We start from the raw sequence: 26609 nt of genomic DNA on the forward strand, positions 1-26609 counted from the left end.
CGAGATACGTTGCCAGATTAGCGGTGTAACATGTGATCAATGTGAATTCTATGTGGTATTGAAAATTTAGTTTCAGATAGGAAGACAAACTAATGTACACTGCAAAAACAAATGCTATCAGGTACAGGTATGTACATTATGACAGTATAACCATATATATATGCCCACAGGGTATCACAGTTAGCTCATTTTATGGCAACAGAAGGACGATTATGAGAGCGATAGAGAACCCTAACCCTGAAGGCTTTTCATACTCAGGCAGTAGTGATGCGGATGAAGATGAGGAAGCAATTATCAGGCAGAATGAGGAATTAGAATAGGAGGATAGTTCTGATAGGGGGGGGGGGGGGGGGGGGGGAGAGGCGATGGAACAAACTCCTAAAAAAGCCCAATTTAGGTGACAGTGCCTTCATTGAGGGACACTTGGTCATATTTGTGAGCAGGCCAACCATCCTAACCAATATGCTGCCCCTTATTGGTGTGGAAAGCTTCCTAAAACTCTGAATTTCCCTAGTCATATACTCAGCACAGCACTGTTAGAGTTTGTATAGGCTGTATGTTGCTGATATTTTGCAGATTTGGCAGATTAACGTTACCCTGGAAATTCAGAGTTCTTGCGAGACCACACTTTGAATTGTGTCTGCAACAGACTCTGGCAATGAGTAATGATGCACATTATTTTTGTCCCTTGCATTGCGGAGAACCAATCACATCGGTGTATCTGATATAGGCGGCCCAGAGGCGAGTTAAACAGATGGCGACAGAGCTGCATCGTTGGAAGTCAGTAAACATTGGTCACAGTGATATCCAATTGCGTCAAAGTCCGGAATCAGTCAGAGTAAGCATTGGTTGTAGTGCTATCCAATTGCATGCAGTGAAATTTTCAAATGCATGCTTGGTGCCATCCCTTGAGTTGGGCCATTACATTATTCGTTATTCTAGATTGCCAGGGTCTGGATTTTCCAGGCTAGATTAGTGTACACAAATACTGACAAAGTAGATCATATTTGTTTTGACTCTTTATAGAGGAAATGTGGGGCATTGTGATCATCAGGTTTAACAAAAAAAAAAAAATCAAACATTTTTATTTTTTAAAAAATTTCGGGATTTTTAATTTGTTTTTAATTTTTAAGAATGTTGCTATTCATACCATGAAGAACTTCAAAAAAATGATAAAAATGTATTTTAAAAATGATATTTGTTAAATAAATGGCCAAGAAAATAAAGCTTGTATCAGTTAAGTATATCAAATAAAACATTAAAATGTTTACCATTTTGCATTTTTTCGTACCTTAATAGGGCAACGTATCCTGGGAGATACAACTCATAAAATCCAAAATATACAAAATATTTAAAAAATGAGTATGGGAATGTTTTCCTTAGGTGCAAAAGAGACAAATAATAACATGAAATGATTTTTTTCAACTCATTTTTCACTTCTGCCTGTTTAAGGGTTAATATGGCTCTTCGTTGCCGCTATAAACCTGTATCATGGCTCTTTATTGGCTCAGATTGTCAGAGCATACTGGTATTTACAGCCTTTCATAAAACATACTTACATACATCTCCTTAAAATGGGTGAATACCTTGCATGCCAATATGGTTTACATCAGTTAAGAAAGTGAACTAACAAACAGTTGTATAGAATGATAAACATTCAGTGAAATTGTTTTTATTCTGTTTGTTCACATTCAACTTGCTGTTATTATGTTTTGACAGTGACAGGTCAAATGTTTATTCTCATTTTCTTCTAGGAGTTGCTTGAATGCTTCTTCAGCTTTATCAAAGAAAAAAAAGTGTGTAAACTACCTTTTATTCTCGCCCACTAGATTTAGAATCACAATATGTTTGCCCTTTGTTTTATTACTAATTTGTTGCATATTTCTGTATTTATTTATTTATTTTGTTAAATAATAAAGATGGCATTTGTTACGCTTGTCTCCTTTGAGTATATGGAGAACAAAACATCAAATGACATGTCAATATAAACAAGCTAGTCATGCGCCAAGGGCTTGTTTACTTGTGAAAATAAAAGAGACGAATAGGAAATCTTTAAGCAAGAGTGAGCCCCAGAGGCACTTTAATATTGTATATACAGTAATACTGCACTATAATATTAGATGCTGTAAGCCTATGTGGAGTGACTAAGTATACTGCAACAGATTATGGCTATAATATTGACCCTCATGAATATGAGGAATCATAGGCGTCCTACAGTGGAACCGCAGTTACTTTCACTGAATTATATAGTTGAATGGGCAGAATTAAAGCAATATTTTGGTAGAGGTTCCAGGGAGATTAATCTAGTAGTAATCTAGCAACGCTAGGTAGCCCACATGACCACTGATGTCTCTGGAGGCAATCCAATCTCATGCATTAGCCCGCTAAATGTGTTAGAGATGCTGCTGTCAACTGGCGGCCAAAGGGTCTGATTGAACTGGCGCTGCCAGGTCGCTTTGCGGGCTAAGTACCTCCACAGCTAATCTCCCCGGGTTTCTTTACCCTCACATGAGGACTGTGGTGCTGGTTGTGTGTCTGGTTAGGTCACTGCTTGTTACATAATCGCCACGGCTCTCTCGATGGACGCTAAATCGTCTGTGTGGTGAAAACTACAATGTGTTACATAAGACAATTTCATGTTTAGAAATAATAATCCCTCTTGCCGATCCTCCCCGTCACCCCCACCCTTCCCTTTCGGTAGGCTATCAGTCTGACCCATCTGTGGGTTACGAGCTCTCCGGTTGCTGGCATGAATCGTTCTTAAATTAAGAAAGAAAAAAAAAAATCTCCCGGACATCCTCCCTGGAGTTGTGTGTTTATGACACAACAGCAGTGTTGCACTAATACGAATTGCCGGGTGGCTCGCAGACAAATCTGGCGGCTTTCCCCTCGCCATTTGTCAATTGTCTTTCCCTGGTTGTGATTGATGAGTTAACGTTTGCACTGGCGCTGTTGATTATGTTAATTAAAAACGGCATAATTTGTCACAGTGGCTTAGAATAGATGTAGGCTATAGCTACTGTATAGAATAGATGCTGGCGGTTGCTGAAATAAACCGTTGCTTTCCTTGTGTGGAAACAAGCTTGATCGATTTGGACTAAGAGATTGGCCTGCCTGCAAGGAGATGACTGTGTGTGGTAGGCCTATTTCGTGCAGCAACGACGTGATCTATTATTTCATCTATATTGTTAATTTTCTTCATGGTGCATTGCAAGAATGTGACCTGCAGTTTTATTGTAGACTATACGTCTTGGGTTATGTTTTATTAGTAGAATCACATCATGTGAATCCTTGTAGTCTAAACATTCTTGAATTTCCCCTTTAAAGTATTCATCTATCTATTTGTCTTTATAGACACCTGTTACTGTTCAGCAAGATCGTGTTCTTGATGAGATCATGCTGCAACTCTTGTTTTAGGCCCAAAGACCTTTTCACCCAGGCTGCAGGCGTATGTTTTTTCACACAGCAGAATTCACCAATTAGCAAAAGACAACTCATGCATTTTCTCCACGGAATTATGTTGTTGTTGACAAGAGAATAGCTGGAAGAGAGCTAGATGCTTCTGCTGAGTGTCCCGAGTAACATGTTCTATGTAGATAACTTTCTCATCAGTAGGCTACATTCCATGTGCTCTTAGGGCAGCAATCCACATTTTAAATCAGATTAAAGCCTGATCAGTGTCTCATAGCATAAAGTCAATGGCTAAAAGCAACAGATGTGCACCAGTGTTGGAAAACATTGCGCACAGAAATGGTCACGATGAACACACGTCTAAACGTGCTCCAGCATCCAAGCATGAAGAAACATGTCACATGTCACTGATTGCTCTTGGCATGAGGTCACGCCATCATTACCAACTATCACATGTATGACATTAGAATAGGAATGCATGTTTGTGTCGAAACGAAAGATGGTCCTTTTGCATGGTGTATAAGTATATGGAAATATGGATGTGATATGATATATGGATGTGAGTTATTTCCATGGACTTGCCTAGTGTTATTGCAATGTTATGGGGTTGTGGAAGGCTCTCCGTTCAAATAAGCTACATAGCGACCTCCGAGGCCTTCACGCGGAGTATTTCTCTGACCTGATTGCTTCATCTTCAAAGAGTCTCCTCAATGAAAGAGTCAGAATATAGTACACAGAGTCGGCACTGCTGACTGAGATAACAATGTAAATACATGGCAGAGCGGTGCCGCAACAATAACAAGCCCAATGCGTGATACATTATGTATACGGAGCTAATCCATAATCACGTTTGATATCTATACGTAGGCTATTGTTGACAAGCTTACCCTGTTTCCATGTTGACATTCTGTCAAATAAACTGTATACGATATGAATTATATATGATATAGTTTTGAAGAGCTTTGCAGCTATACGCAGACTTGACTTGACTGGGGAGACAGCTAAAACTCTGGTCCTTTTGCCCTGATTTTTTTCCTTTGAGGAATAGTTTAATAGACTCTGGCAACAGAGTAGAGCCAGCTACCCACGCATGGCCATGATTGCCTTCATCAGGCCCTGGAAGTGAGAAGTTTGTGCAGTTAGCCTAGACCATATTCAGAACAACTATTTATTAAAGAGGAACTATGCAGGATTGGCGATTTTATCTCTGATTTCGGTTTCGATTTTCGTTTTCGCTCGTTTTATGCTTGCATTTTCTCTGCAGAGCTTCCCCGACACCTTTAGCGTGTATATTTATACATGTATAGGCTATATTTAAATATATAAATTGCAAGCGTGGTTCTTCGTCTCAGACTTCCAGATGTAAACAAGGAGCGATCGTCTCCTGCAGAAAGTTGCATAGGGTCTCTTTAAAAGCAACGGCTGCTAGAGAGCGTTGTCACGGCGGATAATGAACAGGTAAGCCTACTGGGTACTGTGAGTTTGCACAGGCTTGTTTGTAGACTGATATTTTTGTATGAACCTTGGGATGGAAATTGGAACAGGTGTTTGTCTGTTCATCAAACCTGAAGGTGTTTATGTTTGACTATGTCCAGCAAAAATTGGTTTCACTCTTTACTTTGAGATTTTGCATTAGCCTACATAAAGCCGAGGTTCATCAACCATACTGTTTACAGGCCTTCTGTATGGATAGCAAGAAGAATTGGTACACATACCATCTTAACTGCCTGCATATTGAGAGCGATACTCAGTAATTGGAGCCAGTACACCCGGGACTTGCTCGCTGTCTGACCACTGAGAGAGAATTGTCCATGACTCAAACACCCGCTGTGTTTTTACCAAACTTTCATTCTGCAATTCATATCTACATAAAGTATGTATAGATATACAAAGAAATTGCTTACATAAATAACTAAATAGGCCTATAGAACAAATCAATAGGAGCTGACAAGCACAGTTGAGGTTGTCTGCACACTGGTGCTGATGAAGTATAAGGAATTTGCACTCGGTGAAAAGAGTCTCGTACACAGAAACACTGCTCTATATTGCCTCACCTTACTGTCATCATAAACCCAACAACATAGACCCAACCACATAGACCCAAAGCATTGTTCCAAATGATGCAAGACTTCAGTAACACTTTTACTTAAGAGAACACATGTTATCCGTAAATGCATAATGCATATCTGTACTGTCTGCATTGAGCGTCATTACACATCTTTATTAAACTGTTTCTTATTCCTCCTGAAAAGATCATGTATTCTTGGTACATACTTGATAAGCAACCAGTTGGTTTTTGATATATAATATGGATTGAATAGAAACTCTCTAGTCTTCTAAAACATTGTCTTAATGTGTTACTATTCTGTCACAAGGCCTATACTAACAGTAACTTTAGCACAAATACACATTAGTTATGTAGTAATGGCTAACATATATCCCCTAATGCCAAGACCCCTTGAGTGAAGAGGCTGTAATAGCAGCAAATTATGGATTAATTGATTAGAACACATCAATCAACATTCATCAAGCAAAGCTCATTACTTTTGATACAGACAATTTCTAGAACATAATTATGGGGTGGTGGTGGTGGTGGGGGGGGCATGAACTGTTGTGTGCTGTATGTATGCACTCTATATAGTCACCTAATTGTCAGCCTACAGTACATAAATAGCCTACTCACTTCCACTCTAATTAGGCTGTTATAGATGTCATTTCCATAAACACTTACTTAATTCATGGAGGATTTGAACACATGTTGCAGCGCCACTGGCACATCTCAACTTTAGTCGATGGCTTCAGAAGTGTCTGGAGCTCTCTCTCGGCACCCACTGCCCATGTATGAAAAACCTAAGCTTTATTAAAACACTTCAGCTGCAGAGCATTGCCATGAATAATTCTACTTGTGAGGCTTGTGCCAAAATACTAGAGCTTTCACTCTGTGAGTTTAATAGCACTTGATCAATGCAATGCAACATTCTAGTGTTGTGATTGCAAATAAAATGTGCAATGTCCTGTAGACAGTATAGAGGCACAACATTGGACACTTCTCTCTGCCACAGCGTGATCAGTGTGCAGAGAGTCGCTTCTTTACTGGGAGGTTTGATCATGATGATGTTGCTCCATTGTCTCTCTCACAGTTAGGGAAAGTTAGACAGAACTTTCTTTGCGTCTGAAGAGTCCTGCCAATACACATCACAGTGTCTTTCTACTTTTGACCTTATGGCAGAGGGCCAGCCATGGCAACAAATATAAAGCCAGAGGCGCATTGTCCAATTATTTATTCAATGCACCTTGGAAAACGTGAAACGGCTGATCTTGAGTGTTTAGATCCTCCCTCTTTGTTCTCCGTCCTTGTATGGATCCTTTATGCAGTTGTCGTCCGCTTGGCACAGTGTCAGTTTTGCTCCTGGTGCCAGCAATGCTGATCATTTGGAGGTGCAGTGTCCTGGGAATCTCCCTACCCCCCCAAATCCCTGCACAGTAAGGGAAGCACTGCACATCAAAACATCCCCCTCTTCAATGAGAGCACTGACTTTCAATTAGAGTAAATCTGAATAGCTGATGTGGTCCTGCTGTTTGCCCCATAGCCAAAGCTTGATGTAAGTCTTTGGGACACGCAGTGGGGAAGAAGCACGGCAATGTGGTGTTGGGCAGATACATATGCAAAACCTCTTTAAGTATGTCAAGCTTCTTATAATACATCAGTCAAGCTAAAAACAAATTAACCTTGGGTATTTAGTATTGTGTTTTTTATGCCATTTGAATTGTAAATATTTTTGTTTGAACATGCTCACACATTCAAGGATCCACGCACACACATTCAGATGCACACACGCACACACACGCACACACACACACACACACACACACACACACACACACACACACACACACACACACACACACAAACAACAGAGACGCACACACACACACACACACACACACACACACACACACACACACACACACACACACACACACACACACAAACAACAGAGACACACACACACACAGTCTGACACTCTTTAGCAAAATCCCAACCACACAAAACCGAAGGACGGATTTTGTCCCTTGAATATTGAAAAAGGCCAGACCAACTTTTTACGTAACGCATCATTTAGAGACATTGGCAATGCTTCAGATCGGTCGCGGGCTGACTCTCAGAGAGCGGGGCTCTTGCAGGGCGTGGCAGCCGTGAATTGCTGTGAAATCCCGGATAAGCCGAGCCTGAGCATCAGCCGAGCCCGAGCTGAGTGGGCGGAAAAGCGCGTGAAAAAAAGAGCCTCGCCATCTGCTGCGCTAGGGGTCCGGGAGTAACGGACGCGGCTCCCTCGAGGCAGACTCCTTATGGAACTGGGCTATGCCCAAATGTGCTGTCGTCCAGAAAACGCTCCCGTGCTTGCCACGGTTCTCTCTGCTTGGTGCAGTTCAAAGACTGGCACCTCTGGAGAGAAAGAGAGAGAGAGAGACAGCCTGGAACCCAACAGGAAAATCTTGCTCTCGCAAGCATCTCTCTCAGAGTTGAATCGAGTGTTTTTGGAGACCGAATTCAGTTTCCAGAGTAGCATTAATTTAGACGCACAGAGATAAAGGGTGAAACAGTTGATATATAGTATTTTCAGGATTCAAAACGACATCATTTCCCCCCATGAACTATGTTTCCTCTAACTCGCCCAATCTTACCCCAGGCCAAAACCTTGCCTTCACTAAAGGTTAACAAAGGTGCTCGCCGCACCGGTGGATAGATGTGTCATTAAATTCGCCGGAGTCCAGCATGAGCAAACACTCTACTAATGGATAGCCGAGGTTACGTATGCGCACTAATCCTAAGGGTTTTTTTTCTGTTGCTCTCCAGCAAACTGGAGGCTGTGTCCAGATGCGTAGGCTAAGCTAGCACTGCTCTCGCATTGGCTCAGCTCACATGCGATGCTGATGCTGACTCGCCATGTGGCCACGGAGATGCTCTAGGTCTGAGCGCCAAAGAACAGCTGTACAGCTGTGAACCAATGACAAACGGGAGACGGCGCTAAGCGCAACAGCATCTTCAGCGGTGATATTTAAACCACTGACGATTGGCAATGCAAGTTTTGCGTTCTCAATGTGTTTGACGGTGAAGATGATGCTGTTTCCTGTGCGGATCTCACATGGATTGGATGGGGTTTCTGGACTAACCTGTGGATACATGAGCCTAAACGCATAATGCCTTATTTCATACAGTCTCTGTTTTTCCTTCTCTGCCTGATCATTGTCGTTGAATGCCGAAAACATGGAACTAGAGAGAGAAGGTGGACGGGACCAGTGGAGACTCAGAAACATGGCACGTAAGTGTGTGAGACGTCGATTAATCTGTGTCTCTTCTCCTTAAATATTTCCCGACTGCTTTGCGCTGAGCACTTCGGAGAGGTAATTAACCCGAGCCAAGTCAAGGCTCTCATATCGCGTTTATGTAGTTTTACTTCAATTCAATTCATATTTTTAGGTTGCTTATGAAAAAAATATTTTGGATATGATGATATTGTGATGATATTCATGGAATGTGAATAACAATGGTGTTTTATTTTTTATATATTTGTTTAACAATCTTGCCAAACATGACAATTTCAATATTTTGTTTGGATAGTGACGAGAAAGATTGGGGCTGTGCAGATGAGAAGAAATATGATAACAATTAGTGATCATTGACACACTTAAGTCCTCTTAAACCCCATTTAGTGTTTCGAATAGTCGTACGCATTTACCGGCGCAGAGTTGTCCTACGGATAGATAATTAGCCCGCGCTCATAGCGCGCCTCGCGCCTTAATTGGGACAGAGCGCGAGCGGAGCGGAGCGGAGACACTGGCATGACCCAGACAGCGCGTGCCCCCTGCCCAGCGCATCAATGGGCATGCGGTGCTTTGTGCATTTCACTCGCGGCCAAAGAACCACGTGTCACCAGCACGTTTTGCCCATCTGCCAGTATACATTTGTGGTGCGCTGGTATGATAGGCATCGGTATGTACTTAACGTTTCGCAGCGGAATCATATTATGTCAGTTTAATCTTTTGCTTTTTTTTAAAAATTGTTTAACTCAAAGTGGAAATTGTTTCCTAAACACAAAAGCTGTCCATTTGTCTCCACGTCGTCAGGCATAGGCTTAGATTTCTGGTTTGTTTTCAAAATTGCCTGCAACAAAGAACATGTGCTACTGTATAGCTTGTGAAGTGATGCAATGCCAACAGAAGAGGTTGGTCAGAGAGAGAGAGACTGAGTCACTGTTGTCCCCATCTCAAACAATTCATTTGATGTAGAAAGAAAAAGACAGACAAACAAACAAGCCAAAACCAGAGTCGTTTTAATGAAGCTATCTCACTCACCACTGTAGACCAGTGAATACTACATTCTGTCATGTGGTACTTCTGAGAGCCAGCTGAAAATAAGATGATTGGAGATAATGAGAGATCATATCAAACAGGACCCCAGTTATCTGCAATATTGAACTCCCCCAGACGAGGCCCGGCTCCGGCCCGGGGTCGCGGGCTGTGGGGTGCTCTGACAATGATTAATAATTGATCAGCAGTAAACTGTGTCAGTTTTGGATACGCCAACTCCAGCACGAACCGCATTAGATATTACAGGACTGATTATATAATAGTAGTGGCATTATTGAATAATGAATAAATCAAATGTTATTATGCCAGTTTAATCCTCCTGAAAATAACTCTCATCGAATAGTATTGTTTTAGCAGTTGTGTTTCCTGCTCATTGGAAAAGGTCAAATAATTAGTATTAGATTCAGTAAGCAGATCTACAAAACCTCAGTGCCTCAATCTATGCTGCAAGGGGATATTAAGTAGCTAACTAAAATAGTAAAACTAAAATAGATGATGACAAGGTATGATTTCCTGATCATGTTATCGATAGTTCACTGACTAAGAAGCCACCTGATGTCACCAAATCCAGGAAGATGAAGACGGAGCAGATTCTGCGCGTGGATGACCATGACTTCACCATGAGGCCAGCGTTTGGAGGTAAGACCCTTATACATTTGGATGCATTCACTGAATCACTAAATCACTAACTCACTCATGCAGCTGTTAATCCAAAGTGACTTAGAGTACAAATGTTTCATTAGTAGCTTTTGTGTGTCCTTTGGGAATCATCAAGCCGAACCCTTAATGTTGTTGTCGCTCCCTCTCCCTGTTGTCCCACAGTAAAGCCCGATTTCCATTGACTAACCCTCTGAGTCAAGGTCATAGCATGAACTCCATCCGGGTCATGTTCCCCACTAATGTCACCAACAGCAATGGAGTCAGCGAGGAGCATCCTTCCCTTAAAAAAAGCCCGAAGATGAGCGAAATAATCATTATCTTCCCCCGACCAAACACCTCTTAATTTGTCCCAAATCCTCCTCTTAATTTGGTAACGGAGCCCTTTAATCTCTTGTTGTGTGGTGGCCAACCTCTTAATTACACCTGGAGCCGTGGGCAAATCGTCTTAATTCCTCTCTGCAAATTCCTGCATGGAGAAAAAAAAAATAAAAAATCAGGGTGGCTGTTACACAGTAGTAGTACATTTGGAGTCTTATAATAATATATATATATATATATATATATATATATTAAAAAAAGTAATTTTTCTGGTGGCTGAGACAGTGCCAACACGCTGTAGCTTGACATCTCTGATCCCTTGTGCAAGGTGCCCGTGTAATGAGACTCGCACGAGTTGTCTCTCATCTGGCTCTCTCTCATGTCAAAATGTCCTCTAGCTATTCTCCCCAGCACAGCTCTTCATGTGAGGAGCCTACAAGAAGGCTTCGCCGAGTTCATGCTCTGGCTTTTATAACACAATTCGACAGTATATAGCAGCATCCCTGTACCAGAAGCTGAAGGAGCAAGAAATCCTTTTCCTGAAGCCATGGAAGAACCTTAAATGCTTAAATGCATCAAGAAGTGATTTGAACATGAAACCTTTAATGTTAATTTCTCCCTCAGCTGTATCCTTGTAGACAGCCTCTCACCTGCTCGGTTCTTCTTATTATTGCCTTAAATATTCATTTCCTCTCCAGTTCCGCTGCAACTTTGTAGCATATGGGTTCTTGATTTGCGCAGGGGGAGGGAGGGGAGGGGGGTAGAGAGAGAGAGAGAACACCGTGTCGGAATTCTCTCAGCTTCAGTTAAGCGGAATAGTTTCTTTTGGAAGTGTTCTGCTCTCCCAATCTCCTACAGGACATGACAGTGCAGAAAAAGACTTCAGTCTTGGGCTGATAAGAGGAAGGCTACACATTCTCTGTTCCGTTTCCTCTTTCTAAAGGTAGTGGTAAAGGCCAGATTACAGCAGGCGCTCCGAGGCTCAGTTCATTTATTACAGCCCAGAGCTGAAGGCACATAATGTCATCAGATGCAGAACCGAGATTGAATTTCATAAATCATCAATAGGGGCCCAACAATTTGGTCGCTCGCACTATAACAGCAAACAAATTATAATTATGTGTCGTGATGCATAATAGAAATCAGAAACTGTAAATTAGGTGCACTTTCCTGCTCCTGAAAGCGACAAAACAAACCATGTGATATCTCACACAATGAAGCTGTCTCTTTTTACTACTGCGGAAGCATCTCAGTGGGATCTGGCAGTGCTAACACATTGGGATTTAATCATATTGAATAATGCATGACTAACAATACTAATCAAACAGATTCACCTGCACACTGGCCCCTAGTGCACTATGAGTGTATTCACAGTGCATGCGTGATAAGAAGGAAAAAAAATAAACCTTGTTGCCTGTAATTTCACAGCATGTATCGGCAGATGTATTGCTTAGTTTCATGCAGAAGCCCCCCCACCCCCCAAGGCTATTTGCTTGCTGATTCCTGGCTCAGATGAAATCGTAGAGGCTTAAGGCTGCTCTTTGTGAAGGACTTAAAAGTTGGTAGCCAAGGCTTAAGATCGGTGGAAACTCCACCTAATGCTGATTGTTAGGAGCATCGGTCACTCTGTACTCAGTGTGCTGTGCGTGAAAGGGAGAATAAACAGCTCGTATTGACGGACCGACGCAGTGGGCTGACCTGTCCACTCCTGTTAGTTCTCTCTCTCGCTTTGGGAAGAGTGTGTGTGTGTGTGTGTGTGTGTGTGTGTGTGTGTGTGTGTGTGTGTGTGTGTGTGTGTGTGTGTGTGTGTGTGTTTGCGTGTGTGCTGCTGACTGTTGGGAGTTAGTAAACATTGTGTGGACCTGTGCCTCGCTCTGCAGGTGGGCCCAGCATTGCGTCCCTAAAGTCATGCACATCATGTTAAATACATCCTCCCACCAAGTGCCCGGTAAGGATAAGCTAATTGGTTGCAGCGAGGCAGAGTGATCCTGTGTGTGTGTGTGTGTGTGTGTGTGTGTGTCTGTGTGCGTGTGTGTGTGTATTTGTGTCTGTGCGTGTGTGTGTGTGTGTGTGTGTGTGTGTGTGTCTGTGTGTGTGTGTGTGTGTGCGTGTGTGTGTGTGTGTGTGTATTTGTGTGTGTGTGTGTGTGTGTGCATGCGGTTTGCTTTTCAGACTTGGTGTGTTGCTCGCTGCCTCTGCCTCCTTGGTGGTTCTAGCTCGCTCGGCGCCCGAGGCGAAGAAACAATTTTGTGCCGCCACCGCCTCCACTCCAATGTGGCGATGTGGATGTGGCGCGCTGGATGTGGGGGTGCCTCTGCAGGGCGGTTGTCCCCTCTGTAACACGTGGGAGAGCGAACGACGGAGGGGGGGGGGGGCGGGGGGGGGGCGGGGGGGGGTTGGGGGGGTGAGGCAGGAACGTGCTTGTGTAAGAACAAAAATCACTTTGCCGCCCCCTCACCCCACAAACCTTAGGCACCTGACTGTGATCTTTTTGTTTTTGTTTTTTTTTTCTTTCTTTCAAAAAAATCACCACTGGGTTTTCGCGGAAAATTAGCACCCACCCACAGGCTCTTGGCTCTGTAGGAGCCTATTGTTGGCTGAGCTGTCCAAGTTCAGGTTAAATGGCTGTGAGCAGCTTCTGCTCTGTGTTGGTGATGATGGATGGAGGCTTTTACTGCTCAGGTGGATACAGTTTGGAGGGGAGTAAAGCTCTGTGTTCAGTCCAGTCCAGTCCAGCTGAGGAGGGGTCACGACCTCCGAGTGAGAAGAGATGGAAAATGTACTGGACTGATGTTGTTAATCCAGCGAGAAGATAGCTTTTCACCGCTTGCATTAAGCTCATGGCTAAATTCCATGTAGAAGCAAAAGCACTCACGTCTCCCCCCCCCCCATGGCAAAGCACATGGTGTAAGAATGGCCATGAAACGTGTCTGGAACGTGGTGTGACTGTCACAGTGAGGACAGACATCATATATCTCTATATATAATTCCTTGGTATGACATTAGCTAATATGATGGATTGGTTTCAGTGAAGGATGCCCTCGTAACAGAAGATGGATCGTGATATCCAATGCTTCACAAGTGGTTTGCTACTTCTATCAGCAGTGCCTGAAGGTTGCTGATATATTTGGCATGTGAAAAAGTATTGGAGCATAATTCATCTCCCGTTACAGAATTAGGCAGAGATCGTTATCGTCTAATTGTGCTAAGGACTGTATCAGAACTGGCGCGGTCTCGCTCCCAGCCTACCATACGTTGGCATGAGGAGGCATTGCATGGCATGGCACTCTGCACATGCCCGCACAGCTTTTGCTCACAACAGCAGAAGCGCTCCTGCCACACATACCAAATGGCCATGGCAGTTGTCCACCGCAAATCACTCAAATGGCATGCCTCGCCACATGGGCAATCTACAGTAGGGTGGTAATCACTTATATTTTATTAACTTTTAGATTTTTTGGAGATAGAGATAGACAGAGACAGACAGAGAGGGAGAGAGAGGGAGGGAGAGAGAGAGAGAGAGAGAGAGAGAGAGAGAGAGAGAGAGAGAGAGAGAGAGAAGCTTAGCTTAAACATTGCTGTCTGTTGGGTGAGCCCCAGCCATCTGGGACCGACTTTGACTGTATCTCAGTGGCGTAGCTTGACTGACGAGATTAATCTGGCGGAGGGTTCTGCTGGCTTGGCCAGCGTGGATTAGCACATGTTACAATCCCTCCGGCTCGCTGTGCCTCATCGCGCCGTGCCTTCGCTGACAGCTGTTTGTCCACGATGACACTGGCCAAATATGGGGTGGGGCGGGGGGGATATCAGGTCCATCCAAGCTCCATTTGGTCGCTAATGATACGTGTCCAGGAACAGGCAAATTAGGCACGACAAAATGGTTTCATGTGCATCGTTCTTTTACATAGACACCTGTTTGTGATGGTTAGTGCATGATTCGTGCCCACTGATCTTATCTTGTACACCGTCTTGATACAATTTATTATGCTGAAATTCAAGCACAGCATGAAGAGTTAAACACACACGATCCAGTTTTTCCACTGGAAACTAATTACAGTAGATTCATGGATACACCAATTTCAGAGGAGGTCAGATGTGACTGATAAACAGGAATGTAGCAGCAGGGGGTGGATTGGCACGGACATATTGATTTCTCCTAGGAAATGTATTTCTATGTTTGTCATTCAGTTAATTTGAAAAATTTCACCGATAAGAGAAGTAGAGAGTTTTCTATGTCCTCTAAATGCAGGAACAAGAAATACAGACAGCTGTACACCTCTGAAACATTTCCAAATCTATGTGTGCGCAGATGGCTGCATATTGTCTTTTGGTAGATGTCATTTATCTTGTCCTTGAGTCTCCACAGTCACCAAGGTAATTGTATAAAGATACAGCGTTTTATTCCAGTGTTCCTGAACACATAGGATTACTTGAGGTGACTGTTAACTGGTACAGTATGTTTTGCTCTCCATACTTTAGCCATCTCTGATAATCTAATCGGATTACCGTTTCTGAACTGTACAGTATAGTGTAGGCTGTGTGTCTATGTGGTTGAAATCTCATCTAAATCTTCCCTTTAACCTGCATTATTTTCCTGCATATGGACTGTATGTACGTTATCATGGATCGTCCAGGCCGTGGTCAGGGCTTAGAAGTGTTTGATATCTTCATAATCCTAATCCCCGACGAGATGAAGGTGAAATGGAATGGCTGAGAGTGTTAGCGAGTGTTAGCAACAGGACAGTCACACACTGTACTAAGTGTCTGTCTGTGTCGACATCAACGTTGAAAGCCAAAGCCAGCAGCATGACATGATCTCTCACTCTCTCGCTCTCTCTCCCACTCTCTCTCTCTCCCCCCTCTCTCTCTCTCTCTCACTCTCTCTCCCCATGAGGAGAGAAAGCCCTCAGATGTCACGAGTGCGCGGTTACTCCCTCTGTGGGCAGCGAGAAGATTGCAGACTCGTGTCTGCCCGGCGTGCGGTGGCACTAGCTCCGGGGTCAGAGCAGCCGTGGGCACGTAGAGATTTGATTCCGTTTCATTCCAGGTCGTCGGGTCCCTGTCATCTCCAGGAGAGATGTGCTTTCAAACCTATCATCTTATCTGTGTGTGACATATAAAATGCTTCTCTTGTTCCCTCCGCTCTCTCTTTTCTATTCCAGGCCCTGCTGTTCCCGTCGGTGTGGATGTGCAGGTGGAGAGTTTGGACAGTATTTCAGAAGTAGATATGGTAGGTTGGTGACTCACTGTGTCTAACCTCCAGGCCCCTGTCAATTTGCTCTGCATTTCATGGACCTTGTTTCAAGTCGTTCCAACCAACAACTTCATATGATTGAGAAAACTTTCTTTCTTTTTCCTTTTTTTTTTTTTTTGTCGTACACCAGTCTTTGCAATTGCTGCCTTCAGTTGTGCAAATTGATGTGAAATATAAAAGGAGACTGGAGCTGAATATTTCCTCTCTCTCTCTCTCTCTTTTTTTTTTTTTTTTGGTGGCGTGTTCCCCCGCTCTGACAGATGACATCGCTGGCTCTGATGCAGATTTGTTTCTGTATTCCCCGGTGGGAAAGCCTCTTTGTGATGTAACAAAGACATTTTAGGACTATTGTTGACGATACATAATTATGGGCAGCACCAAATGTTGGCTGTTACATAACGCTGGGGAGAGACAGATATGGCAAGAGTGGAAGATGATCTGCTTTAGTGATTTAATGTGGCAGAAGTGCAGAATAGGTTCCTCTACAACCCCCCTCTGTCAGGAGGAATGAGCTGGACGTGAATGCACTGCTATGGCCATGACAAGAGCCGTGTCTCTTCAGATGGAAAAATCAAAGACTGCCACGTAAATTGCATGCAATTATTTGACGCACAGCAGTGGACCCTTCTATAGAAAACAGAGCCATCTTGACGCACTATTGTCAGTGGAGAATACATAAACACAGCCTGATGGACATCTCAATGCCCGCCTGCTCAGTTTATAGTTTTGAAATGCACCTCCATGTGTACCCCATATGCATATGAAGTAGATATATAGGCTAACATATACATCTCCACTTACGGTTGACTTTCATGTTTTTCTGGCGATGCAGTTTTGGTGCCTTTCAGGGCCATGCAAATAAGGTGTTTGTGTAAGTCCTGTGCTTGGCAGGTGGAGTAAAGGCATTTTTCCAAAGACATCTTCATTTCCACAAAATCATACTCGATTGGAACTTCTCCTGAATAAGCACCTGCCCAAACAGATTCGCGCATGCATGCACATACACACACACACACACACACACACACACACACACACACACACACACACACACACACACTCACGCTCACACGCTCATACACTGAGGCTGACTGAGAGTTTGAGCAGCTGCTGGAAGATTGCTTGAGTCTGAATTACCCTCGTTTTTCAGCTTCAGTTTACCAGCTAATAAACATCATTGTTTTACATGCTCTGCACATGCAGCGCTTGTGACTGTATATGAAACTGACTACATGGGAACAACATGCATATTGTTAAATATGGCAGTGCAACATGCATACTGTATGTTAGATATGGCAGTGATCTTTAAAGGAACACACCATTTTTGGAAAATAATGATGGAATGATGATGGATTTTCTGTTCCGTGTTAGATAAGAGGATACATACTCTTATATTCATGTGTGTGTGTGTGTGTACGTCTCATATACAGTCCTATGACAGTCCTCTTTAAGTTGTATTATTTATATGCCGCATGTCTCATCATGTTCTGTGCCATATGTTGCAGCTTTTCCTCGAATTGTACTGTACTGTATGTGCACGTACGTGCTGATTCATGCACACAGCAGGATGAAACTTAAGGATAGTGCATCGTAATCTTAGTGAGAGAAGTGTGCTTCGTTAACATGGGGATAGCACATTGTAAGCTTAGTGAGAGAAGTGTGTTTCATTAACATGGGGATAGCACATTGTAAGCTTAGTGAGAGAAGTGTGTTTCGTTAACATGGGTATAGTGCTTTGGATAGTGCATCGTAAGCTTAGTGAAAGAAGTGTGTTTCGTTAACATGAGGATAGCACATTGTAAGCTTAGTGAGAGAAGTGTGTTTCGTTAACATGGGGATAGTGCTTTGGATAGTGCATCGTAAGCTTAGTGAAAGAAGTGTGTTTCGTTAACATGAGGATAGCACATTGTAAGCTTAGTGAAAAAAAGTGCCTTGTGTTACATGTAACATGACGATGGTGCATAGTAAGCTTAGAAAAAAAGTGAATAAGTAAGCCTTGCGTGTTACTGTAACATGGTTTGGCTGTGGCAGTTCAGAAAGCAGAAGCCTATTATTGTTGCCAGTTCAGGTGTGGTTTTGGTGGAGGGTCCTTGAATGCTGAATGTTCAACCATTTCTTGTGTCCAGGCAGTCAAGGCAATCATGCCAGAGCTATCAGGAAGCTCACAGCTGTTGCTGGGCAGAGAGATAGATAGATAGATAGATAGATAGATAGATAGATAGATAGGCTGTGTCTCAAACGCATATTTCCATCAGTACACTTCTAGTGTGCACTAAGCACTTACTTGCATGTTGCTGATGGTTAGTGTGGCCCCAATATCTGCACTATATAAGTGTTTGAAGTGTGCAAGTGGGCAGTTTGAGACACAGACCTATGTGGAACATCATCACCCACACTGTCTACAGGAAATTACATGAATCAGGGGTTTCCAACAGGTAGCTCGCAAGCTACCAACCAGTAGCTCCTCACCTGTTTCTGAGTAGCTCTCTAAATAAGGTTCGAGGAAAATGTTTCCGAATTTGATAACAAAGTCACTTGGTAAACCTGATAAAATTCCTATCAAATCAAATTCACAAGGACAGAAGGTAAAGGAATGGGAAGGAGCGTTAAAATGCATACAAAACTTATTCAGCTGTTTTGGGTGGATCAGCTAGGCCTATGTGAATACATGCTGCTACTAATAGCCTAACATATAGCCTTCGGCCATGTTCATTTTGTCAAAATAGCACTTGGAGGAAATTATTTTGAAGACCCCCGACATAAATGGCGGTGCTAGCGTATTGGTTAAGGAGCTGGGCTAGCGTGTGAGTAGACAGAAAAGTTGTGGCTTCCACCGTTGTGCCCTTGAGCAAGTCACATAACCCTGAGTTGCTGCGGGCGAAAGCTGTGGCTTCTGCTGTTGTGCCCTTGAGCAAGTCACATAACCTTGAGTTGCTGCAGGGACAATGTACTGTAACAACGCCCTTGAAATATAACTTGACATACCTGTACAGAAGTTGCTTTGGAAAAAAGACTGATTAAATGAATACATGTGAATGGCGGACTGTTTGTTGCGCAGGACTTCACCATGACACTGTACCTGAGACACTACTGGAAGGACGAGCGGTTGTCCTTCACCAGCTCCACCAACAAAAGCATGACCTTCGACGGGCGCCTGGTGAAGAAGATCTGGGTGCCCGACGTCTTCTTCGTCCACTCCAAGAGGTCCTTCATCCACGACACGACCACTGACAACATCATGCTACGTGTGTTCCCTGATGGTCATGTCCTCTACAGCCTCAGGTAGATGACATAATCTGGTGATGTATATCATTATGTCGGAATATATCTGTTAACATTTTTAGTTAATAGTTAATAAATCAGAAGTCAGATGCGTCATCTGTATTCTACAGCTAAGGACATTATTATGAAATAGAAGTGTCTCACTATCAGATGGACTTATTTCACATTGTTTATGACTTCCATATTTAATATGTTATTTATGAAATGCAAATCGGGGGTTGTTTTTATTTGGTTTGCCATGGTACAGTATAAACATAAATACCCAGAGCGTATGCAGCTTTTAACAAGCTCCCAGAAAAGAACTACAGCTATCACTGAAGAGGAAGGGGGAGCAAAAAAAAACAACAACCATATAAACAGGTGCATTTGCATGTTGGCCGTGTCACCGTTAAAATTAGAAAAATGCTGGTGGCGTGTGGTGAGTCCGCCCAGCGAACAAGGTCAGGGCTCAGGGCGGCCGGTGAAGTCTGTGAGGCTGGACAGTGCGTTCCCTGCTCGAGGGCCGCTGTCTACTATCGATGGCACTGGCCCAGTTCATCTTGGCTGTCTACCAAGAGGCGTTTACTGGGCCCAAGTGAATGAATTCAGCTGGAGCTGGAGCCGTAGCCGGAGCGGAGGCAATTGTGCTCACAAGTTATAGTGCCTCTCTCTCTCTCTCCCCCCTCGTGAATATTACATGAGGAAGAAGCGACCGTAGGACGCGATGCGAGGCGATGGTTTGCTTCTGTGTGCAGCAGCTGTGACTTTGGGAAGCTTTGTGTTTATTTAGCGTTACTCGTATCATTTCTGATGTGCGGATATGGATGAGGCCTAGTCTCTCTCTCTCTCTCTCTCTCTCTCTCCGCGCCCGACTGTAATGTGTTTTTCTGTTTTGCTGTGCAGAGTCACGGTCACGGCAGCCTGTAACATGGACTTCAGCCGCTTCCCTCTGGACTCACAGACCTGCTCGCTTGAGCTGGAGAGCTGTGAGTACAGCCAGGGCTGACAGCTCACACACACACGCACACACGCACACACACACACACACACACACATGCACACACTCTCTGTAGTCTCTCCTGGTTTTTATTTCTCTATTTATGTATGTCTGTGCTGGGTGTTAGCTGTGACTACAGCCAGGGCTGACAGCTCTCTCTGTAGCCTCTCCTGGTTTTATTTCTCTATTTATGGATGTCTTGTGTGTCTGGCTGTTGTACAGTATTGGCAGCAATGGAAGACAAAAGTCTTTCTGGAGGCCTCTCAAGAGAGAGAGAGAGCCTAATATCCTGTGGTTCCTTTCTCTCCCCCCGTCAGACGCCTACACGGATGAGGACTTAATGCTGTACTGGAAGAACGGGGACGAGTCTCTGAGCACGGACGAGAGGATTTCCCTCTCTCAGTTCCTCATTCAGAAGTTCCACACCACCTCCAGGCTGGCTTTCTACAGTAGCACAGGTGCACACACCTCATCATAGGCCTACCACAAGCAGACACGGCCCAGATGGAGTGTGTGTGTGTGTGTGTGTGTGTGTGTGTGTGTGTGTGTGCGTGGATGGAATATGTGTGTGTGTGTGTGTGTGTGTGTGTGTGTGTGTGTGTGTGTGTGTCTGTGTGTGCGGATGGAAAATGTATCTGTGCGTGTGAGGATGGAATATGTGTATGTGTGTGGATGGATTATTCAGACCGTGTGAATAGAATATTCAGACTGTGTGTGTGTGTGTGTGCAATCATCTCTGTGTGTGTGTGTGTGTGTGTGTTGTTTATCATACATATTGAATTTATTCATATAGAGATTTTTAGGGGATGAAAAGCATCTGAACTAGATATAACGGTTATAAGCAACAGTGTGTGCTTTGATATTACCAACCACAATAAGGGATGTGTTAGGGCGGTCTTAGGACCTTATTCAAAAGAATAGTTCAGTCTCGGACGTGGACTGAATACACACTGTGTGTGGTAAATTGAAGTGTATAAAATGTTTTGTCATGCAGATCCTAACTGTGTGTTTGCATGTGTGTGTATGTGTGTGCGTCCATGCATATATATGTGTGTGTGTGTGTGTGTGTGTGTGTGTGTGTGTGTGTGTGTGTATGTGTGTTTGTATGTGTGTGTGCGTCCATGCATGTATGTGTGTGTATGTGTGGCCATGCATGCATGTGTGTGTGTCCGTGTGTGTGTGTGTGTGTGTGTGCTTGCGTGTCTGTGTTTCTATTCTTCTTCTTCCTCCAGGCTGGTACAACCGCTTGTTCATCAATTTCACTCTGCGGAGGCACATCTTCTTCTTCCTGCTGCAGACCTACTTCCCCGCCACGCTGATGGTCATGCTGTCCTGGGTGTCCTTCTGGATCGACCGCAGGGCCGTGCCCGCCAGAGTCTCATTAGGTCAGACAACAACCCAGTTTGGGTTTTTATAGCGACACTGTGTGCCATGACAATAAAGGCACATCACACACACATATAATTGCGTGCACGCACACACACACACACACACACACACACACACACACACACACACACACACACATAAACACGCACACATGCACGCACAGTCGCACGCACACACACACACACACACACACACACACACACACACACACACACAAACACACACACTATCTGTCTGCTTTAGGGTTACGCTCCACAGAGTGCTACTGTTTAAAATCTTCATATAAAATGAAGTTCACAAAAATTCTACTGTTTTTATTTCTACAGTTAGACAGATATATATATATATATATATATTACTGATGATATTATTGATAAGATAGGTGTGGACTAAATTACTGTATGTATTTGCCAAGATCACAAAATGACATTTCTCATGCACATAAAACACTACAAATATTGGCTTCAATATCCACATAAGGTGTAATGAAAGAGTAGTATGCATTCATGCTGCATAGGAATGTCCACATGTATGAACATAGGAATGAGCATGGGCATAAGGTGCATAGATGTGTATATGCATGTATGGAATGTGCATAGGCATAAGGTGCATAGATGTGTATAAGCATGTATGGAATGCGCAGCATAAGGTGCATAGATTTAAGTGTATATGCATGTATGGAATGTGCATAGGCATAAGGTGCATATACATAAGTGTATATGTTGTATGGAATGTGATCAGGCATAAGATGCATATAGATGTAAGTATGCTGTATTGAATGTCTTCAGACTGAGAGTTCTGGTGTGGTTGTGTTCTCCCAGGTATCACCACTGTGCTCACAATGTCCACCATCATTACCGGAGTCAACGCCTCCATGCCTCGCGTGTCCTACATCAAAGCGGTGGACATCTACCTGTGGGTCAGTTTTGTGTTTGTGTTCCTATCGGTGCTGGAGTACGCCGCCGTCAACTACCTGACCACGGTGCAGGAGCGGCGGGACCGGAAGCTCCGAGAGCGGATGAGAGAACAGGTAAACATCCTGTTTACACGGCCTTCATTGGAACGGGTGTACAGTAGTTGTTGTGTTTGTCTCTTCAGAAACCTCATTTTTACTATTTTCTAATCTCTCTAAAATGTTTTATTTACTGATTTGCTTGTTTGTTTGTTTGTATTACTGCACCTTTTTTCTTATTTCTATTCTCTCTATTATTGTGTTAAATTATCCAAATGTAAAGTACTTTTAGCTGAAAGGTACTATACAAATAAAGCCTATTATTATTATTATTTTAAACAACACAACAACGACGGCAGTCTTCACCTAAAGACCTGTGAAAGTATTTCTAGCTGGGATCTACTGTATGGTCTTTTGAGCCCCCGTCGTCAGCTTCAAGGCAGCAGTGTGCGGAAGGCGCTAGGGTTAGTCAAAGGTTAAGGTTAGGATTACAGTAGGTGCCTTGAAGTCATCGGTGGCAGCGCTGCCTTGAAGTTGACTGTGCCGTGGGGCCCAAAAGACCATGATCAGGCTGCTGCTGGACCGGTGCTCCCTGCCTCTGCTCCATTCAGTAATGATTGGTATGCACAGGTAATATAGCTTTTCTCTGGGGTCACTGTTTTCTATTCAGCAGTGGTCCTCAAGCTGCTGTCGGTTGAACAACCCTGCTGGTGAGACAGTGAGTTCAGAAAGACAATGAGAGAACAAGAAGACATAGCAGTACATGCAGTCCTCACCTTGAAGCCTGTGAAGGACATGCTACTGGTCCCTGATTGTGCTGCATTCAATAATGATTTGTATGTAAGGGATAATGTAGAGAACGCTGGTCATTATCAGGAAAATAAGTAGCCTACCAACAGGGCGAACCGGACCCCGACACGAAGCCGAGGGGTCTTGTTTCACCCTGAAGGTATTTTATTTTCCCGATAATGACCTGTGTTCTATACATTATCCCGCTTTGCTACTTGCCAAAACGAGTAAAACTTAACACAATGTGTCTTTAGCAATGACTTGGCTACCATTTTGTGGCTTCCGAAAACAGATAGAACTGGACAGTTTCAGGTGTTGTGTGGCAACGTCTACTAGCTGACTAGCTTCAATGAAATTCCATTGCAATAAGCGAACGGACTTGTTGCGAAGTGATATGACAGACCTAAATCAGAAGCACAAACTCCGTTGCCATTTTTTTCAGAGGTCATCTAGTCAAAAATAATGACCAGCAGGGCTTTGGGAAGTCCCATTCAAGTCAATGGAGCGTTCTACTTGCATTGTGAAGAGCCGTATAATAAGCACAAATAATGAAGTTTTGATGTGGGGATCACTATGTTCAATTCAGTGGTGGTCCTCACTCCTCAGGATGCTTCTCTAATAATGATAATTTAAAAATGAATGTGGTCCCTGGGTCACAATCAGTTGAAATACCCTGTTGGTGTACAGTATAGTGGACAGGGGAAAATAAACCTCTTGTGCTGCCATTTCAGCTAGGCTATGTTAACTTCCTCAGGCCTGTGGTTGGAGGATTTCATGTAATGGCCATATCTATCAACATCACTCAATATGTTTTATATGGCCTGTGGTGTGTGCATGCATGTGTGTGTGTGTGAGTGTGTGTGAGGTTGGAGGAAGTATGGAAGAACTACTTGTATAAGTACAAACCCAGACTATACAGTATGAAGCCAGTTTGTTTTCGCTGAGAAGTAGGGACCTGGTGGGAAAAGTTGTGTTCATTTTGTCAGTGAACCGTGAGAGACGGGATCAAGTCAATGATTGTCTAGAGAAGGGGGTGTAGGATGGGATTGTGATAACTTGACAGAGGAGTTATTTGTGGAGGCAGGAAGTGAGGTTATTTTCTCATCTGCACCCCCCCAAGACCCCTCCTCCACTTGCGGATTAGAGCAGACAGGATTCAATTTTACGCCGAGGATGATTTTCTCTGGCTGGAGATTGATCTGTCGATAAACTCACCCTAACTGATTTGGTGGCTAATGCTGACGACATACCAAATATTGCCTATCGGGGCTGTTTTTCCTGTGTGGAATAATGATAGGCTATGTATTAGAAGATTCTTTAAATTCCTCCACACCAATCCATGTCTGCCCAGACCCAAGGCATGCCAGTTCTGGGCTAAGATCAATGCCAGAGTCTGCCGTAGTGTGTTTAGCGAACACAGCCGTCCTCTTTTTCTTTTTTTTGCTGGTAAATGGGCTCTCTGGAACACACCCATTGAGATTGGCTTTTGCTGGATCACGCTTTGTAATCAGGGCCGCGGTCCCACATCTAGGCGTCGGTTCTGGGAAAGATCTAACCGCGTTTTGGCCCAGGCACCGTCAGCTGTGTGCCAGATCAATCAATCCCCACCAATCACCAGATCTCAGGGGCAGTGCTTACCGCCGTGATTGACAGTCACCACATGATTCCAGCCACACATGTTTACGGAGACACACAACTGAGGCATTGTGTCGTGTGTGTGTGCAAAGCTCTTACCAGCACCATCTGTTCACACCCCCCCCCTCCCCCCCTCCATCCTCCATCTTCCCTCACCACCACCACCACCACCCACCACCCACCACCCACCGCCGCCACCCCACTTCCTGTCTGTTGCAGTCGCTGCCCTGCACCTGTGGCATGTCCCACACGGGCACCATGATGGGCGACGGCACGTACAGCGAGGCGGACACCAACAGCCTGGCGGGCTACACCGAGGCGCCCATCATGCACGCGGAGGAGCGGGAGAAGCAGGAGCACATGGTGGTGCACCTGTCGGTCAGCAGCGAGTCCACCGCCACCAAGAAGAAGGGCGGCCTGCGGGGCCTGCGCATCATCCAGAACACGCACGCCATCGACACCTACTCCCGGGTCATCTTCCCCGGGGCCTACATCATCTTCAACCTCATCTACTGGTCCGTCTACTGTTGATCGGACCAGAAGGGGACTTTTAGCCGTACAGGCTCAGGCCTTGAGGGGGGGTTACGCTAACCCCTTAAGGAACTGCGGAAATAATAAAAAAGAAAAAGAAAATGCGTCCTCCTCACCGAGATGACCACAGACTTGAGTGTTGCAGCATCTACTGTTCCTGTTGTTGTGAAGGGTTCCGTGTTTTTTTTTCTTCTTTTCTTTCTTTCTTTCTCTCTTTTTTTAAATTTTTTCACATGCCAGCTGGGTGCCCATAGAGACTGCTGATGCGCCAGGGCACCCCAATCCCGGGCTCCAATCCAATGTTCTTATTTATTGGGGACGAGGATGAGACGGAGATCGGAGCGGGATGTTTTTACTTCAAAGATTTTATCACAGACATTTGATATGTGCTTGAGATACAGTGACCCACCAAATGTCAGTTTAATTCTGATGCTGTTTTCAATGTTACAAAGTGATGTTGGTGTTAGCTTTGCTTTCAGTTAGGTTGATCTGATATTTATCTGTGTTTGTGTGTGTGTGTGTGTGTGTGTGTGTGTGTGTGTGTGTGTGTGTGTGTGTGTGTGTGTGTGTGTGTGTGTGTGTTTGTGTGTGTGTGTGTGTGTGTGTGTGTGCGCGCGTGTGTGTGTGTGTCTGTGTGTGAGTGTGTGTCTGTATATATATACATGTCTCTGAGAGTGTGTGCACTTGGGTGCATTTGTGTGCAAGCACGCATGTATGAACAATCGTTCATGAGTGTATGTGTTTCTGTCTCTTTGGACAAAATTCCTTAAATAAATAGCATGTTTGTACTGTAATGTACATGGTTACGTCAAGCATTTGAAGCACTTTTAAAAGAAACGTGGCCCTATTTTGCTATCTAAGAGGGTATTAAAAACAAAGTGACTGAAATGTGGGGATGGGGATTATACCAGCAAATGAGCTCATGTGTTGTTGCATCACAGTGATTTGGACATGTGATAGTGTATATCTCCTTCTAGGATAACTCACAAATGCTGATGTTCTTCAGGCAACATTGTATTTATAGCTTTTTATCCATTATC

General features: G+C 43.9%; 1 protein-coding gene across 1 annotated transcript; it reads left to right on the top strand.

Annotated features, from left to right (window-relative positions):
- Nucleotides 1–8559: 8559 nt before the first annotated feature.
- Nucleotides 8560–25679, top strand: gabrr2a (gamma-aminobutyric acid type A receptor subunit rho2a). The gene is made up of 9 exons (XM_062522944.1): nt 8560–8735; nt 10316–10422; nt 15924–15991; nt 19074–19297; nt 20180–20262; nt 20591–20731; nt 21506–21658; nt 22484–22692; nt 25258–25679. The coding sequence occupies exons 1-9, from the start codon at nt 8614–8616 to the stop codon at nt 25567–25569; spliced, it is 1419 nt and encodes a 472-aa protein (XP_062378928.1). The 5' UTR covers nt 8560–8613; the 3' UTR covers nt 25570–25679.
- The last annotated feature ends 930 nt before the right edge of the window (nt 25680–26609 follow it).

Source organism: Sardina pilchardus, chromosome 20 (assembly GCF_963854185.1).
Source record: "Sardina pilchardus chromosome 20, fSarPil1.1, whole genome shotgun sequence".
Taxonomy (NCBI): Eukaryota; Metazoa; Chordata; class Actinopteri; order Clupeiformes; family Clupeidae; genus Sardina; species Sardina pilchardus.

Coding starts and splice junctions, on each gene's coding strand:
- gabrr2a (XM_062522944.1), top strand. CDS start 8,614: ATGCCTTATTTCATACAGTCTCTGTTTTTCCTTCTCTGCCTGATCATT. Junction 20,732..21,505: donor GGCTTTCTACAGTAGCACAG/GTGCACACACCT, acceptor TTCTTCCTCCAG/GCTGGTACAACCGCTTGTTC. Junction 22,693..25,257: donor GAGAGCGGATGAGAGAACAG/GTAAACATCCTG, acceptor TGTCTGTTGCAG/TCGCTGCCCTGCACCTGTGG.